Genomic DNA, 16,528 nt, shown 5'->3' on the forward strand with positions numbered 1-16,528 from the left:
ATTTGTTCTTGAAATTAGTTACTATGATGATCTAATAGAATTATTCAACCCACCAAAAAATTCTAAAACTAAGAAAAATTGACATTTTAATTTCAAACTTATTATTATTTATTTTTATTAAAAGCTATGGAATTAAGTAATTTTTTTGGTGCAAAAATTGTGTAAATGATAAGATTAATGTTTGTTATTATAGATAAATTACAGTGAGCTATTAGAAAAATAAATATAATTTCAATTATTTTGTAATTTTGATCTAATTTTTTCATCTGAATATATTATAAAAACAAATTATATTTGCATAATAATTCGGGATGTTGACAAAAGGAAAATTGGAATATTAATACATATTTGCATAAAACAGTATTGATACGTAGGATAGAAGAAAATTTATGGAAATTATTTTATAAAATTTTTAATTTTTTTAAAATTATTTTCATAAATTTTGAAAAAAAAACACTAATAGTAAGAGTAATGGTATAACCCTAAATATAAATAATAGAATAAAATTTCATTTTATCTCATAACAGTCTTCTAAAGTTTCTCTTAAAACCTTTATGCAAATGATTAAAATGTAACTGTTTTGATATGTAATGCATTGTGGCTATACCTAAATATTTGCATAAAATGTGATACTTTATGAAATAGGTTATAGCAAAAATAGCTATAGTTAAGGCATCATTTGCGACAAATATAAGGCATCTTATAATATATTTATTATATTAATGCCTATAAAGCAATATTTCATTGTAGAACAGAATAATTGAAAATTTGATTCATAAAGAGCAGAATGCTTCTCTCCGTCATTATTATTTCAGTTTTAATACGACAAGAGGGATCTAATCACTGAAAGATCATGCTTCAAATTTTGCATCGATAAGAATTTTGCCTCTAGTCATATGTTTATCTAGATATAATTATCAAGAAATGTAGTAATTAGATTCATTGCGAAAAGCGAAATAACGTATTGTATTTCATTAGTTTTGTAGCTGAAGTTGCTTATAATGTTATTGTAACCAAGAGTTAATATGTGAAAACTTTGAAATTTTGCCTTAATAATGCTAAAATGTTTTAAATAATTCAAATCATAATAATTATCCTTAAAACTTTCTAAAACTAACTAAATGTTGTTAATTTTACTGAAATTAGATTTTGCTTTTTCCAAATCTATGAATTTGCCATTTTTTAAATAATTAATCAGCAGTTATTGTAATGTAATTGGTAGTTAGAAAGCTTACGACTTGTGTTTTCATGGGAAAAGAAAACAGTTTTCGCAAAATAAATTGAATCGTGAAAAATATTTAGTGAAATAACAATAATTTGAATAACTCATTTTCAGTAATGAAGATAACAGAACATAGAGACTTTGCCATTTTAAATCATTGTTAGATGATAAAGATGTATCTAAACATTGCTAAGAATGCTACATATATAACTGTATGTTTACATGTGTAATATTCTTAGCAATTTTTAGTTAAAATTGAATCTCAAGAAACCTTAAATTTAGGCATTATGCTTTTAAGACGACCAAGACGGTAAAATGAATTATATTTTGCCTACGGTTTTTCTGCATTTAATTTTGATATCATTTGAATTGTATTTCAAAAAAAAAATCACAAATATATCATTATTTTCTAAGAAATAGCTTTGGTGACAAATTAAAAAAAAATAAATCTAAGCATATTTTAGATTGCATTTTCATATATAATGTTTATAGGAATTATGATTTCTAGATAAATTTTGTATAACAAAAAATATCTGCTAACATACTTAAAATAAAAAGATATTAAAAATTAAGTTATCATATGACTTTGCAACTTTCACAGATTTAATGAATAACTTTCTACAATGGATCTAAACAACGCCTGAATTCTTGTTGTTCTCAGATGTTTCTGAAATCTCATGCTAGAAAAAGAAACCTTTTGAAAAATATAAAGAAAAAAGTAATTTTACCTTTTTTTGATATGTTAAGGGAAAAGAACTTTTGAATGTACAATATGAATTCAAATATTCTCAAACAGATGAATGAACGTTTTTAAATCAATAATAAAATATTTTATGTTTTGTTTTATTTTTTCTATTTTTTCTCTTAAAGTGTTTAATACGCAATTTAGGAAATGATTTAATAAGATTCTATTCGAAACAGAACCATAATTATTATAACTAACACAACTATTTAGCATCACAATTATTATTTTATAGCAAATTCAAATTATCTTTAAAACAATTGCATTTGAAAATAGTTTTGTTATAACAAGTGCAATATTAACCAAAAAAATGATATTGTTAAAATATCATGATTTTAAAATACTTCTTATACTGTAGAATTTTATACGCTAATGCATTTAAGAAAGTAATACATTTAAAATAAAATATTTAAGGAAGAAAATATAATTAAAAAATGATAAATGAAAGTTTTTAAGTTTTTTTTTCTTAAGCATTTAATTTAGAAACAATAAAACTGGTCCGAAATACTTCTGTTCCTCGTTTCATAATTTTATATTGAATTTTTCACATAACTTTAATGGCGTACAATTTGTGTTGGCAATACAAATATTAAAGTAAGGGTATGACTTAAGGGAAATATACTGTACCTCAGCTCATAAATTAATTTATATTATTTTTTAGAAGTGGCAAATATTTTTTACAAACTTTTACTGTCTACTGTTGCTGCTTTCACTACTTCGAAATCAAACTCTAAATAACTTTGTAAAAATAGATTCCGAATCCCAGACTACTTATTCTAATGAGTATTTCTTTTCGCAGACTTAATAAATAATGGCAATGATGTACTTTCCGGCTGGTACAGGAAATTGCATTACTTATTCATTACACAAGTCCAGATATATAACACTTCCTTATATCTGCAAAATAAACAGTAGAAACGAACTAAAACAAGTTAACCGTAGTCCCTCCACAAAATATATTTTCTTCCAATTTGACGTTAATTATGCTATAATGCTAGACATACTCAAAGATTTCTCAAAGCTGGCGCTCGAAACGCAGCTTGAATAAGAAGCTTTACCTTTGTTTCGACGGCATCGAACATTCGTTGAAGAAAATGGCCTTATAAAACTATTTTGCAGTAAGCTGCTTACAGTAATAGGATTACATTAGGAGGACATGGAACGAAAAGTTTCGAATGTAAGCGCGTATGATAAAGGGATACTCTAAAAATGCATAAAGAGAATTTGTTTTGTGCCTTGGTAAGAGAAACCTTTCACCAATATCATACATTGGCATATATAACTTCCTAGAAATGAACTGCCAGAGTAAATTAGAATTTTTTATTACACATTGGGACACGAAATTACTTAAGAAAAGTGGAGTCGTGCAGTTAAGATTTAATTATACAATGGTGATGTATAAACCGATTATGTTAAACAACAGGGAACAATCAGAAGATTATGTTGCCAAAAGTCAGCGGGAATGCCAAAAGAAGATTTTTTAATCATTAAACTATTAAGGATTGCATTTAAAATTATGCCTTTTAATTTAAAGCTTTAAATTTTATACGTTAAATTGTGATGATGTTGAATTAGGTGTTAAATAGGTCTTTTTAATAGGAAAACGAAATTACATAAAACGATTGTGAGGCTCGGTCATAATTCAATTATATAATAATAAAGTATAAACAAAAGAACAGTGAAGCATCAAGGAATAAAAATATTAATAAGACTTAAAAAAAGTTCAAAAGAAATGGCAAAAGATAAGCTTTTAATGGCTGAGTGTTAAAAGTTCCAATTAAAAAAATTTTACTTCTTAGTTTAAAATTTTAATTTATGAATTTTTAATTGTATGCATTTTAGATATAAATGTGAAAGAATTGAAATGAAATATTTATTTTGGATCGTTGTAAATAGATTATAAAAATTTGCTAGATTATTTACATTTTATAAAATGAAAATTAAAAGATTATGCAACAAAATGTTATGCAAAGAATATTTTTAACTTTAAATTTTAAAGTTTGCACAAATTTTGAAAAACTGTGCATAAATATTTCTGATTATTAAATTTGTTTTGTAGATTAGAGCTTCACAATGATATTCCATTTTTCAGTAGAACTGGATTTAACTGTATAAACAGGCTTAAGGTAAAAGAAGTAATAGGATTTATGAATTAAAATCTATGCTTTAATATGCTTTTAAATAATCTCACTTATTAAATATTTATTAAGTTGTAGTTTTACAATTGATTTTTTATTCTTTTCTTGAATATATTAGCATTTTGGAATTTTTTTATACTAGCTAGTTCTTAGTAATAATATGATATTTTAATATTATCAGAAACTCAGTTTTTATTTAATCGCATTTTGATACTGACACTGGTATTACAATCTAGTAGTGAATCAAAAGAATTAATTTTACATTCAGTTTATAGAAATCGTTCTTATGTAATTATAAATAATTAAAATAAAATAGTAATTCTTTATAAAAAATTATAAGGAATTCAGTATAATATTTTTATACAAAGATTTATTGAATTACTTGTTATACAATTCAAATTTTTTTTCAAAACTTAAGAGGTACACATAAAGCGTTGTAGTCAATTATAAATAGAATATTTTCTTCAAAACATGCTTTTAATACACATTAGTTTTAATATTATAAGTATTTCTTGTTAACTCGCTCCAGCATAGAGTTTGAAATAACTATACTCATTCTTTTAAATGAGCATAGCGATTTGACTTTAAAAACATCATCATTTTTTTAAATTTGAGAACAGTCCCTATTCTTCATTTTTGCTTAAATTCCTCTCTGTGCGTTCATTTATTTTGCTTCCCCTCTTATAAGCTTAGACTTTATTTTATGGTACTATAAATTTTGTTTTCAAACAAGGTAAACCATTACAGAAAAGATCAAAAATAACACAATCTAATAGAGAAAAGAAATCAAACACTCGAACAGAAAGAATTCTCCTGCTTTTTCAGTTTCTTTTGAATTATTATATAAGCAAGTTTATTCACTATGCATTGAAATATGGATGGGAAAACGTTTAAGAGAAAGCATTCCATAAAGCAAATGGGTTCAAATGAACTTTAAAAAAAATTATTTTATTTTTAAAACTACCCAAAATAACGAACTGAAAACTCTAACTGCGTTCTCCAATGATGAAATTTGCTTCATAATGATGTACCCTTTTCTTTACTAATATATATTTGAAAATTTTAAAAAAAGTTTTATTTCTAAACTTAAATTTTCATTTGATTCTAGGTCTGCTTTCCATATTTCCTAATCTCAGAAACATGGATTTTCAGTCCTGAAATAGAATAAGATAACGCAAATAACATTGGCGAAATATATTCAATACAGCGAATGAACATCTTTAAAAATTGAAGAAAAAATAGCTTTTGTAATGTTTTACTTATAGTGTGATACTTTTTTAAAATATTCTATTTTATATTAATAGCTTTATTAGTGTATTTTAATGTTTCATAATAAATTTTAGAATGTTAGTTATATATTTTATTGCATGTAAATTTTAAAATAAGAATATATATATATATATATATATATATATATATATATATATATATATATATATATATATATATTAAAAAAATTATCAGTTTTGCTCATTCAGTTTGATTTTTGGGGATATTAAGAAAAATTATGTTTTTTATTAAAATATAACAAAATATGAATATTACATGCAATAGGAAGATATTTTCTTAATTCAAAAATAAGAATTAATTATACATAGATGTTTAAGTAATGAAGACTATGAAATTTCACTGAAATAATTTCGATTATAAAATTTAATGATTTTAAATATTTTTTTCTTCATTTTGGTAAAAAATACCGACAGAACTATTTTATTAAATCGATAAACGGTTTTCATTCTTTTGTTTTTAACTTTAGGGAACACAACACTGAAACAGTTTTTTGTGTTCAATAATTTATTGAAAATTCGTATTTTTAACGTAAATATTCGTAATATTAACGTAAAATGATTAATTATTACAAATATTGCTGGAATATCATTATTTTCTTCAAATGTTTACTCAATTCAGAATATACAGGAATGAGATCATACTGAAAAATCGTGTTGGATAGTTATGTTTCGTTGGCTCATATAACAACAATAAAAAAACTATAGGTGATTAGTTAGCATTTATAAAATTTGTGTTAATGCGTTTTTTACAAGATTAATTTTAAATTCTCGCCTTTTCTCCAGAATTGTTCTATATTATTTAATATATTAATTGTTTCATAAACGTAATACAATTCATTTTGGTTCTTGGGAAATGTTTAAACACATTCTTTATCTTTCATAATTATATTTAAAAAAATTTAATATTGTTTTAAAAAATATTTTAACAGAAAAATTAGCATTATTGACATATAGATGTTAAATTAATAATGATTATGAATAGTAATGCATTCTTTCTTATAGTACTTAATGATCTTAAAAACTGCTTCTTAGTTTTCGTAACTTAGTTTCTCTGTTTCTGCAACTGCAATCATTTTATTGAAAAAAGGAAGTGAACTTTTTTTGTTTATGTTTCAAAAAGTAAACTCACTCAATGAATTCGGTGTTGAAAAGGATTTTGAGTTCAGAAATCGTGCAGGCTTTTCCATTTTAATAACTAGTTAACAACAATTCGTAAGAAATATTCTAATTTACATATGAATAGGACAACAAAATTAATTATAACATTATAAAATACAGCTGAAATACCATTCGTTTTTGTTCAAAGTCTCATTTTAAAATATTTATGCATGCCTTACGTTATTTTGTTGCCAACTTTCTAAAATTAAACGGAATAGCTATCAACTATTTTCTCATTGTTTCATTGAGTCTTAGTGACTCTTTAGTTCATTGGTTCATCTAACAACAACAAAAAGAACAATCAGCCCATTATTCTTTAAATATGGATATTTTCATCAATATAAGCATTTTTAGATAAAAATGAGTTTTTACGAAAATAATTTTAAAGAAATCATTTTCTTTCCATAGTTACTACTGCATTCGTTTTTCTTTTACTCATTCCATTCCATATAAAACTTATAATTAAATAAGTAAGTTATTCACTAAAAATCTTTAAACCAATGCAGAGTCAATATTCCACACATAAACTACATTCTTATTCAATACCTTATTATTAAATAAATTGTAAACTTCAGTTGAAAGGAGTAATCTTACAATTAAATAATGAATTATTCAAATTTAAATTTTCTTTTTAAATAGACACAGGAAACAACACTAGTTTTTGAAAAATTCCATCAAGTATCGACATAAATGGAATGGGGGAGCGCATGATTGTACTAGTTAAAGAAATACAAAACTTACCCCCTAAAAGAAGTTGGGCAGCATCCTGTGCTGATTCTTTATCGTTATATACGAAGCATTGATACATTCCTTTGTCCTCTCTTTCTACGGGACTAATGCGTAGTTCTTCCCTGGATACGGAGATTCGTCTGGATGAAAGCACAGGAATCATGTCTTTCCTCCAACTGATTATATGTATCGGGTGACCCGACGCATTGCACGTGAATATAGCAGTTTTTCCAACATCTACTGTCTGAGCGGGTGGAACTGCCTTTACATGGAGTCTATCTGCATTGGAAAATAAATAAAAATATAATCATTTGTAATCTCAAAAAAAAAAAGAAAGAAAGAAAGCAGAAATAAGTAGAATTCATTCGTTAGATAACATATGTTTTAAATAAGTGTCCTCAAAAGAAGTATACTGTAAAAGGGGTTCTTTTCTCTGTAGATGAGAAACTTAACCAATCAGAAAAAAAATGATTGTTTTTATTTCTATTCACACCAAAAATTTGGTAACTTACATAATTTCGATCCTTTATCCTTCATAAATTATTACCTAGTAGTACAATATGCAATTATTCAGATATTTCACATAAACTAGGGACATTGATTTCAATAGATAATTACAGATGCCCTAATGATAGATATTTTTTCTTACATCTCCGGTTCCTTCATCTTAAATTGAAAACTGCCCATGTCTTGATAATCTTGATAATAAATCAGAGAGCTAAAAATAATTTGCTACAGTAATGTCGAAAACTACGTAAACCACAAATATATACAATAATTAAATGGATACAGATAAAAATCAAATTATTAAAAAAAATATTATTTATTAAAGGAAATTAGTTTTATTATATTGTGTTATATATTGTTTAAATCATCATTTAAGAAATAAATTAAAATTATGTTAATAAATTATGAAAATGATTAAATTTGTGTATTAAGAATATAATATTATTATATTGTAAATATAAATTATATAATAAATAAAATTGAAATTAAAATGAATTTAATCAATAAATTTTAGGAGTTTCAAAAAGCAAGTATATATTCTTAAACTAAAAAGGAATACAATTTTGATATTCAAGAGACATTTCTGAATTCTAAGAGAATATATATATATATATATATATATATATATATATATTTTTTACCTGTGACACTGCGTTTTAAAATTTATATTTACAATAAAATAATAATGTTGACAATATTTTTTAGCAGTTGTTTCAAATTAGTTCCAACCTTTAAATTTTCAGGAACCAAAATCTGATAAATGATTTTGACTGTTGGTCCTAAACGAGAAAAACTCGAAAATGTCTTCCCTTTTTTAAAGCGCTTTTGTTGAAAACGACGTATTCGATATGGACCACCAGTAGCATTAATGAGTTATCCCTCCCCATCGCAGTAAGCAGGTTGCTGTTTGGGGGTTTTGTCCTTGTCTAAACCCAATATGTAATTTTATTTAATATTTTTCTTAAAATGGTAATTCACTAATTTCGTAGGAGAGGTAGCAAAATAAATATTACGAGCTAAAAAATTATCTGAAATGTTCTGCAGTATAGTTTTTTGGCTTTTTAAACGAAATTTTTTCAATTTTATAACAGTTACAGTGATAATACGAGTAGAAACTTTTAATGCGGTTAATTTGGAGTGTGAGAGAAAATTGATATTTATTAAATAACAATGATATTGCTGAAACTATGATCCTAGAACAAATCAATGAAAAATTCAATTTTATTTTTACATTTCCAGCAAATCAATTTTTCATAAACTAGTAGCGATTTATGTACTATAATATTTTAAAATTCCAGTTGGTTGCATTTTCTGTTTAAAAATCTTCACCTCTTTCCTTGTTTATGAAACAGATTTTACTGTTTCTTATAATTAAAACACAATTGATTAAAAGCATATATATATATATATATATATATATATATATTCCTTAAAGTATTTTGAAACAATTTTAATATTAATAAATAGCAGCATTTCAGTATATTTCAGTATCAGCAGCATAGCAGTACATTTTTTAATGTTTAATATGCACGCTGAATTTTTTTCTGAGAATTTAATTTATAACATGCCTCGTTTTTTCGAAAAATATGCTTAGAGTTTAACATATTCGAACATTCAATTTAAAAATATATTTTTCTATCCAAAAAGTTTCTAAAAGTCAAATAATTATCAAATTTTAAAAATTTAATTTTATAAAGTTAATTAAAATTTAATTTTACATAGTTTTATTAAAACTTAATTTTACATAGTTTTATTAAAATTTAATTTACAAATGTTGATCATCACTTATACGTTAATTCCTGTGTGTTAGAAAATTACCAATTTTCAGCGTGATGTTATAGTTATCACCATATTATGATGAAAAGTAAGTTACCTTATTTCTGAAATCATATTACCAATGAAGATAAGTATTAATGATACGGAAAAGTGATACCACAAAATTATGTAAATGATAAAAAAGCAATTCGACTCGGTCTAGTATAATTCATGATGAAATTAAACTTACTCATTCGGATACAATTTAAGACTATTTCTTTTGGAAAAAAAGTCGCCAATTCATGACTCGCGAAACTCATCAGCGCCAACACCGATTTTAAAACTTCTGCTGGTGGCAATCTCCTGATCCTACTGGGTACGACACAATGGGGAAACGATTTTATGGGGTATTAGAGTATTGTTGAAAAGTTTATTCGTGGGAAGCAAATCCTAACTCGTTTCTGGTACAATAGTTGTACCAGTCCATAAGCAAAGGGGAAAAAAATTCTGGTACAGCAGGTGCACCACCTGTAAGGAAAAGGGCTAATGTTTTTACTTGAGTTTGAACTATGATAGTATAATACTGTTATCATGGAACTCTATTTTTACTACATAAAAGAGTTAGAAAGTAAAGTCATAATATTTTGTTATGATTAGTTATATTCTGTTGCTTTAAAAATTCGTATTCTTTAACAAAAATCCTTGAATATGAAAATAATTCTAAATAATAAAAATCTCCCGAGCTTATTTAGAATAGCCATTTTTCATTCGTAAGCTATATCTACATAGTTTTCGATTAAGGATCATGATAAACCAATGCATAAAATATCTGATATTTTTATATTCATATACAAATTAAATACCTTATATTGATCATATAATATTTATTTCTTATATCCTGAAATATTGTATGAGATTGTATTTACTGAATTGAGTTTAATTATATATCTTTATTAAAATATTTAAGCTTCGCAGAAAAAGATAGCTGATAAATTATATCTTTCTGTCATTTCAAACTTGAGAAGTGATAGAAAATTTATTATTTTTCTGCCATTTTTGTTAAAGTTTTCCATTAAGAATACTTGATCGACATATTTTCGGAAATGATTGGCAGCTTCCCTGTCGTATTCTTAAACCAAAATGATCGATTTTTAAGTTTCGTCGAAAACTTTTGCATAATTCATAACAAGCGTTTCTGTGATCTGTTAATGCAAAGTAGATGGAGATAGATTGATCTTGTATGGAACCCTCACATCGGAGATTTTATTTTGAGTGCAGAAGAATTATTCATAGAGCCTCTACCACCATAAAACGCTAAATCGCACATCTTTGATGCTTTTATTTGTTGTCTTTTCGAAATAAATATTCACCGATCTGAATTTCGGTAAACAAAATATTCTGAGTGAATATGCAGTGCGTGATATATTAATTTATTAAATCTTGTGCGGCATTCTTTAATATTAATGCGTGCTGTTTACGGAACGGAATCGGTTTTAAAATAATCAATTTTGGGTGTTTCACTTTCGTATTTCTGCATAAGAAGAGGTGATTTTTCAAAATTTTATGTGGGTTGAAAATAGCTAAAGTAATAAATGGAATAACTCTTACATAATAAATATAAAGAAAACAAATATATGCAAAAAAGTCATCGCTAAATGATTTATAAAGATTTTAAAAAAATGGATACTAAACAAAAAAATTCCTAATATTAACTGCCTCTTAACCAATTTGCTTTTCAGCACTAACATGCAAAAGCTGTGAAGAATTGCTCGGACAACAGAAATTAATATCCAATAGACATTTTTATACTATATATTTCCTGAATAAATTTTTATCTGATTCGAATGCTACTTTTGTCTTTTCTGCATAGCAGACGATAGTATAAAACTGCTTTTTAAAGTGATTCAGTGTGATTGATTTGTTTTGCTTTTAGTGGGATAGCATTTCATATTTTTCGCTGATTGGTTACTATCATGCCCTTTCAGCAATCTTATAGACCTGTTATAAATGAATGCGATTTAAATAACATTGAAATTAAGTAACTTTTAGGCATTTCAGAATCATTTTTTATTATGAGTTCCTTTCTTAAATCGAAAGTAATTCTGATTCGGAAATCCAAAAGAAAGCCTGACAATTGCGCCCGCTAAAACAATAATGTGCAAAACTTAACATTTCATTTTTTGGGTGATTTCAAGGTTTAGTTTTCCCCCTTTAGTCAAGGAAATATTTCATAATATTTTTATTTTTATTTCTTTCTCCTTTTCTTGATGAAAGGAAAATGATGTATTGATTTGCAATGAAACAAATCTTTACACTACTCAATATTTCGCAAAACTCGAGTTGAAGCAAGAATCAAAATCTCATCATTGGTATCTGACCATAAAAATTGGAAGCAATCATACTATTACCTATTTTACTTTTACAAGCATTGCCTTTTTATATCGTAAGGAAATTACCTGGTTTATATTGGAGCAGACGGGAAAGAAAGAAAAAAGGAACATTACATTTATTTTGTTCAATTCTAACATTGGTACCTAAACGTTATTCATTTCTCATAACAAGATGTGAAAGAAGAATTTATTCAAATATTTAAAATTAATTTGTATTTGTAAGCGTAAAGCGGCCATTATCTCTTATGTAATATTTATCTTTCATTTCTTCAAAATTCTCACTCATCAAATTTTGTGGAAAACTATTTTCATTGGAAACCAAATTTACAAGTAAAAGTTTCGATTTAATATTATTTTTAGTTTTGTTTTAAAATTAAAAATTTTATAGAATTTTGAAAAAGTCTCAATAATATTATTTTTAAAATGTATTTACTTATAAAAAATAGTATTTAAAACATAAATATTTTTTTCTATTATTTTTAGATAAATTATGCCGATAAATAGATATTAAATAACAAAATCTTCCCTTTACTGCAGTCGTATTGAGCTTTTTTTTAAAAACATGAATTATAGCAAGAAAAAATTCCTTCTTTATAATTGTGATATCAGTTTTAGAAATAACAAGTTATTATTTAAGAGAAGTAATAGTAAATAATCTCATCTGATATGTATTTAAAACAATATTTATTTCAATTGGCTCCCCGAAACTCAGTAAATCTAGGTAGTATAAAGATTAAAAAGAAACAATTTTGTTTAAGAATAACCATTAAAAAGCTTTCTGGTCTTCTGGACTATGAAAAAAAATATTGCTGCATCGAAAAAATAATAAATAAAAAATTACTCTAATTGAAAAGTCAATATTTTCTTTACTTTACAAAAGTAAATTATGCATATTTATGAATTAAAATTATAGAATTAAGATTAAAAAGTAAGCTTTAAGAGTAAAAAAGTAATAACTTGAATTGAAATCTAATCTATTATTTAAAAATCTATGCAAAATAAAGTATCAAACTATGAAATAATGTTATGACGAATATTATACAAAAAGTCTTTTCTAATACAGACATTTTATTTCCGGCTTATATGTAATTGAATATCTGTAATTAATTAAATAGTTACTATGCTTATATAAATATACGTTTTTTCATTCCAAACTCAAGCAAAATGTATGGAAGACGAATATTCATACAAATATAATTAAATTTTAAATATATATACTTTTTAATTTATTATTACAGAATTTTAGAATAGTATTAGAAATAAATTCTAATTATATATGTCGTTATAATAAATAAATTCTAATCATATACGGAAAAGTGAAATGACAAAGAAAGTTTAAATTTACTTAGGATTCAGATTTTTTTAATCATATTTCTAGTGTATGTCTTTCAGTGTAATTTATTCGTCTTAGATATTTCATGAAACTGGATTCTAATTAATTGGAGATATTACCTTTCCACTTTAAAGAAAAATAAAATAAAGATTTAATCATAGTGTTGGCTTTAAAAGTAAATCAAATTTGTAATCGAGTTTTTCCTGGAATTTTATTTATTAAATAATATGAAATGCATTTACATCCAAGTTTGAATCAAACAATTCTATAGTTGTAAATTTTATTAAAAAAATAGTGCTTCATAAAAAAAAGCAATAAAATATTTACTGAATTCTGTTTTGAAATTTTCAAAGATTAAATTGAATTAGCTTTATTGTTTTCATCGAAATATGATAATCAATCCAATTTTCCCTAAAAATATTTAATTCTGTCACAAGAGTAGATGTAAACATAATATAAGAATTTCTTATTACATTTAAATAATATACATGAAATAGAAGTTACATAATTTTTATAAATTCGCAAATTATTATCGAATTAAAATGCATTTAAAAAGGAAATAATTTATCTATAACATATTAAATATTTCATAAATATTGCTAAATATTAAATATTATTAAATTATTAAACGTATAAATATTATTCACTTGAATTAATATCACATGCATCATATTTGAATTTCAGTAATTTTTGTAATGAAATGTATGTGGAATATTTTTCGTAATCAAAATTTATTTATCCATGCATCATTTCTGAAATATTCCACAATAAGCAAGCATTTTTCATGATTTTAGCTTACCTCTTATCAAAAGCTCCGTTTCTGCTCTTTCTTGTCCATTAGTATTATTCACAATACATATGTATTTCCCACCATCTTGAATAGTTGCTTTTCTTATTAAAAGAGTCCCATTGAGCTCTAAAATCCTTTGATGAGAAGTGTCTACTCTTTTAATACCATGAGATGGTCCATCACGTAATCTGTACCATCTAGAAAAACATATAACACATAATTTAATATTACAACATATATTTACTCATACAGAAATATTTTAGGAAAATATTTCCACATATTTGATAATATTTCAAAAGTATATATCATAATTATACTGAGTAGATAGTCTGATTATTGTCTAATAGCTAGCTTCTAAATCTTTAAAATACATTTGTTTTTCTTGAAAATCGCATTTAAATATCTCAAAGTATTGTGTTTCCTGTTCAAAGAATAAATAAATGTATTAAAAAATATATATTGTCAAAAATGTTATTATATATCCAATTCTATTAATCATACTTCATAAGATATTTTCGATAAGTTAAATGAAAAAATGTTTACTTTATTTCAACTAAGTTTGATAAACATTAAATAACATAATTTTCAAGAAATTTTTTAAAAATATCATTGGTGACCATATGGAATAAGGATGATCACACAATGCTAGTATTATTCAAATGAATTAAAATTTAAAATAAAAACATCATAATGATTCATTTAGACATAGAAGAATAAAACATTTTTAGTGTAAAATTATCTGATTTTTGAGAGTAGATGCTCATTAGAAATGTTAGCTGAGTTTAAAATCAATTTCAAGTGCTATGAATTAAATGATGTTTTGTTTATCGCAATGAAATATTTTAAGTGTCAAATTATAATAGCTTTTAAAGGCACGTGATTTCAATAACCCTATAGATATTTTATTTATTATGTGTATGAATCTTTTAAGCGAAGTCAAGTTTTTTAGCATCTTAGTGTTATTAAAAATGAAATTGTTCGGATAATCATGTATGATGCCTTTCTCGGTGTTGGACACCATTTCTAATTTCTCTTCAAAATTATGGAGATAATAAATATAATTTTTCTTCTTAAATTTCAAGAACAACAATAAAAAAAAACACATGATTAAATATACGCCAATGAAAAGTGTTTGGATTGTTTTTAAAAATAAAATGTAATGTTAAAAATTCGGCAACAATATTTAAAATAATTGTTAAAATTTAAGAAAATCTTGCACTGAAAATAAAATGGTATCAGTAAATACTGAAGATTTAGATTTTAGGATTATTTTATTAATAAATGAAAATTTCGCTTTTAATTTAATGAAAAAATTGCTCCAGGATGCACATTCTCATCCTCAAAGTATTCATGTGCGAAATGTCGCAGCTGTTGGTTAAACCATTTGCTTACACAGACTAATACATATTGCCTTTTATCATTAGTAGTGAAGACATAGAAATGTTTCGATATTTAAAGTAATTATAAAAAACATTTTACTAATACTATATATTACTACCATATTTGAACTGAAATTTTTCGATTCGGTTATTATTATAAGAATTATATTTTTCGATTCATACAAAGTGCAAACTGATTATTTAGAGCATTTAAAATATTTTTTTTCAATAGTAAATATATCTTTAAAGATTCAGAAATTAAATTTAGAGCTACGATTTAGTTGGAATTCCTGTATATTTTCAAGTTCATAATAAATTCTGTAACTAGGCTTTATATACCTTATGAAGAAAGAACAGCATAAAAATTTATTTTTTAGCAGATTGCGTTATAAAAGTACATAAAAGTGCCGAAAACATTTTAGAAAAATTATGTAAATATTGTACTTTATTGTTCAATATGATTAACTGTTCTTCGTATTTTAAGAAGCTTGGAAGAAGGAGGATGTGATTCAAGCTGTATCACGCCTCCAAAATCTTTTCTTGCTGTAGTTTTAAAGAATCCCCGAAAATGCCCTGCTTGAATAATAATTCGAATTAGAATATTGTAAAATGTTGTTGCATTTAAGATATTCAAATCATTCGTAGGTAGCAATAAAACCTAGCTCCATAGGAGAGATCGTAAAGTAGCATGTATAATTAAAAAGAAAAATCTATGATAACATGATCACATTACTGGATGAAAAGTGAATTGAGTAGTTTATTGTATTACACATACTTAGACCTTCGGGGTTTACGTTAAAGCACATCTGTTCAAATAGGATAAGAGTTTTGAAAAGATTTATAACTAAGGGAGGTATTCTCTCAGTACAGTCATATAGATAGCAGAGGCCTATAGTGATTGCAAAATTATATTAGGGCTCTATTCTATGTATAATTGCTAAAGATATACGAAGTATAATTGTTGTCCTCCCACTATTTCTAAACTACAATCATATGAGAGTTTATTTTTCAGACTTAAAGGAATATATTTCTTGGGTATTAACAAGTATAATCAAATGGTTAGAGGTTTAATTAAATGCTCGATAAATGGAAGAGA

At 24.9% G+C, this 16,528-nt stretch overlaps 1 protein-coding gene across 2 annotated transcripts in view; it reads right to left on the reverse strand.

Annotated features, from left to right (window-relative positions):
- LOC129981268 (cell adhesion molecule Dscam2-like) overlaps nt 1-16,528 on the reverse strand; it is a 292,355-nt gene that overhangs the window by 99,316 nt on the left and 176,511 nt on the right. For both annotated transcript variants that reach the window (XR_008785299.1, XM_056092040.1), the window contains exons 6-7: nt 14,063-14,250; nt 7,291-7,557 (exon numbers count right to left, since the gene is read on the reverse strand). Coding sequence is in view for 1 of the 2 variants with exons in the window: in XM_056092040.1 (XP_055948015.1) it covers nt 7,291-7,557; nt 14,063-14,250 (455 nt within the window). In the remaining variant the exon portion in view is untranslated. The remainder of the gene's footprint in view (nt 1-7,290; nt 7,558-14,062; nt 14,251-16,528) is intronic.

The sequence above is a fragment of the Argiope bruennichi genome, chromosome 8 (assembly GCF_947563725.1).
Source record: "Argiope bruennichi chromosome 8, qqArgBrue1.1, whole genome shotgun sequence".
NCBI classification, from domain to species: Eukaryota; Metazoa; Arthropoda; class Arachnida; order Araneae; family Araneidae; genus Argiope; species Argiope bruennichi.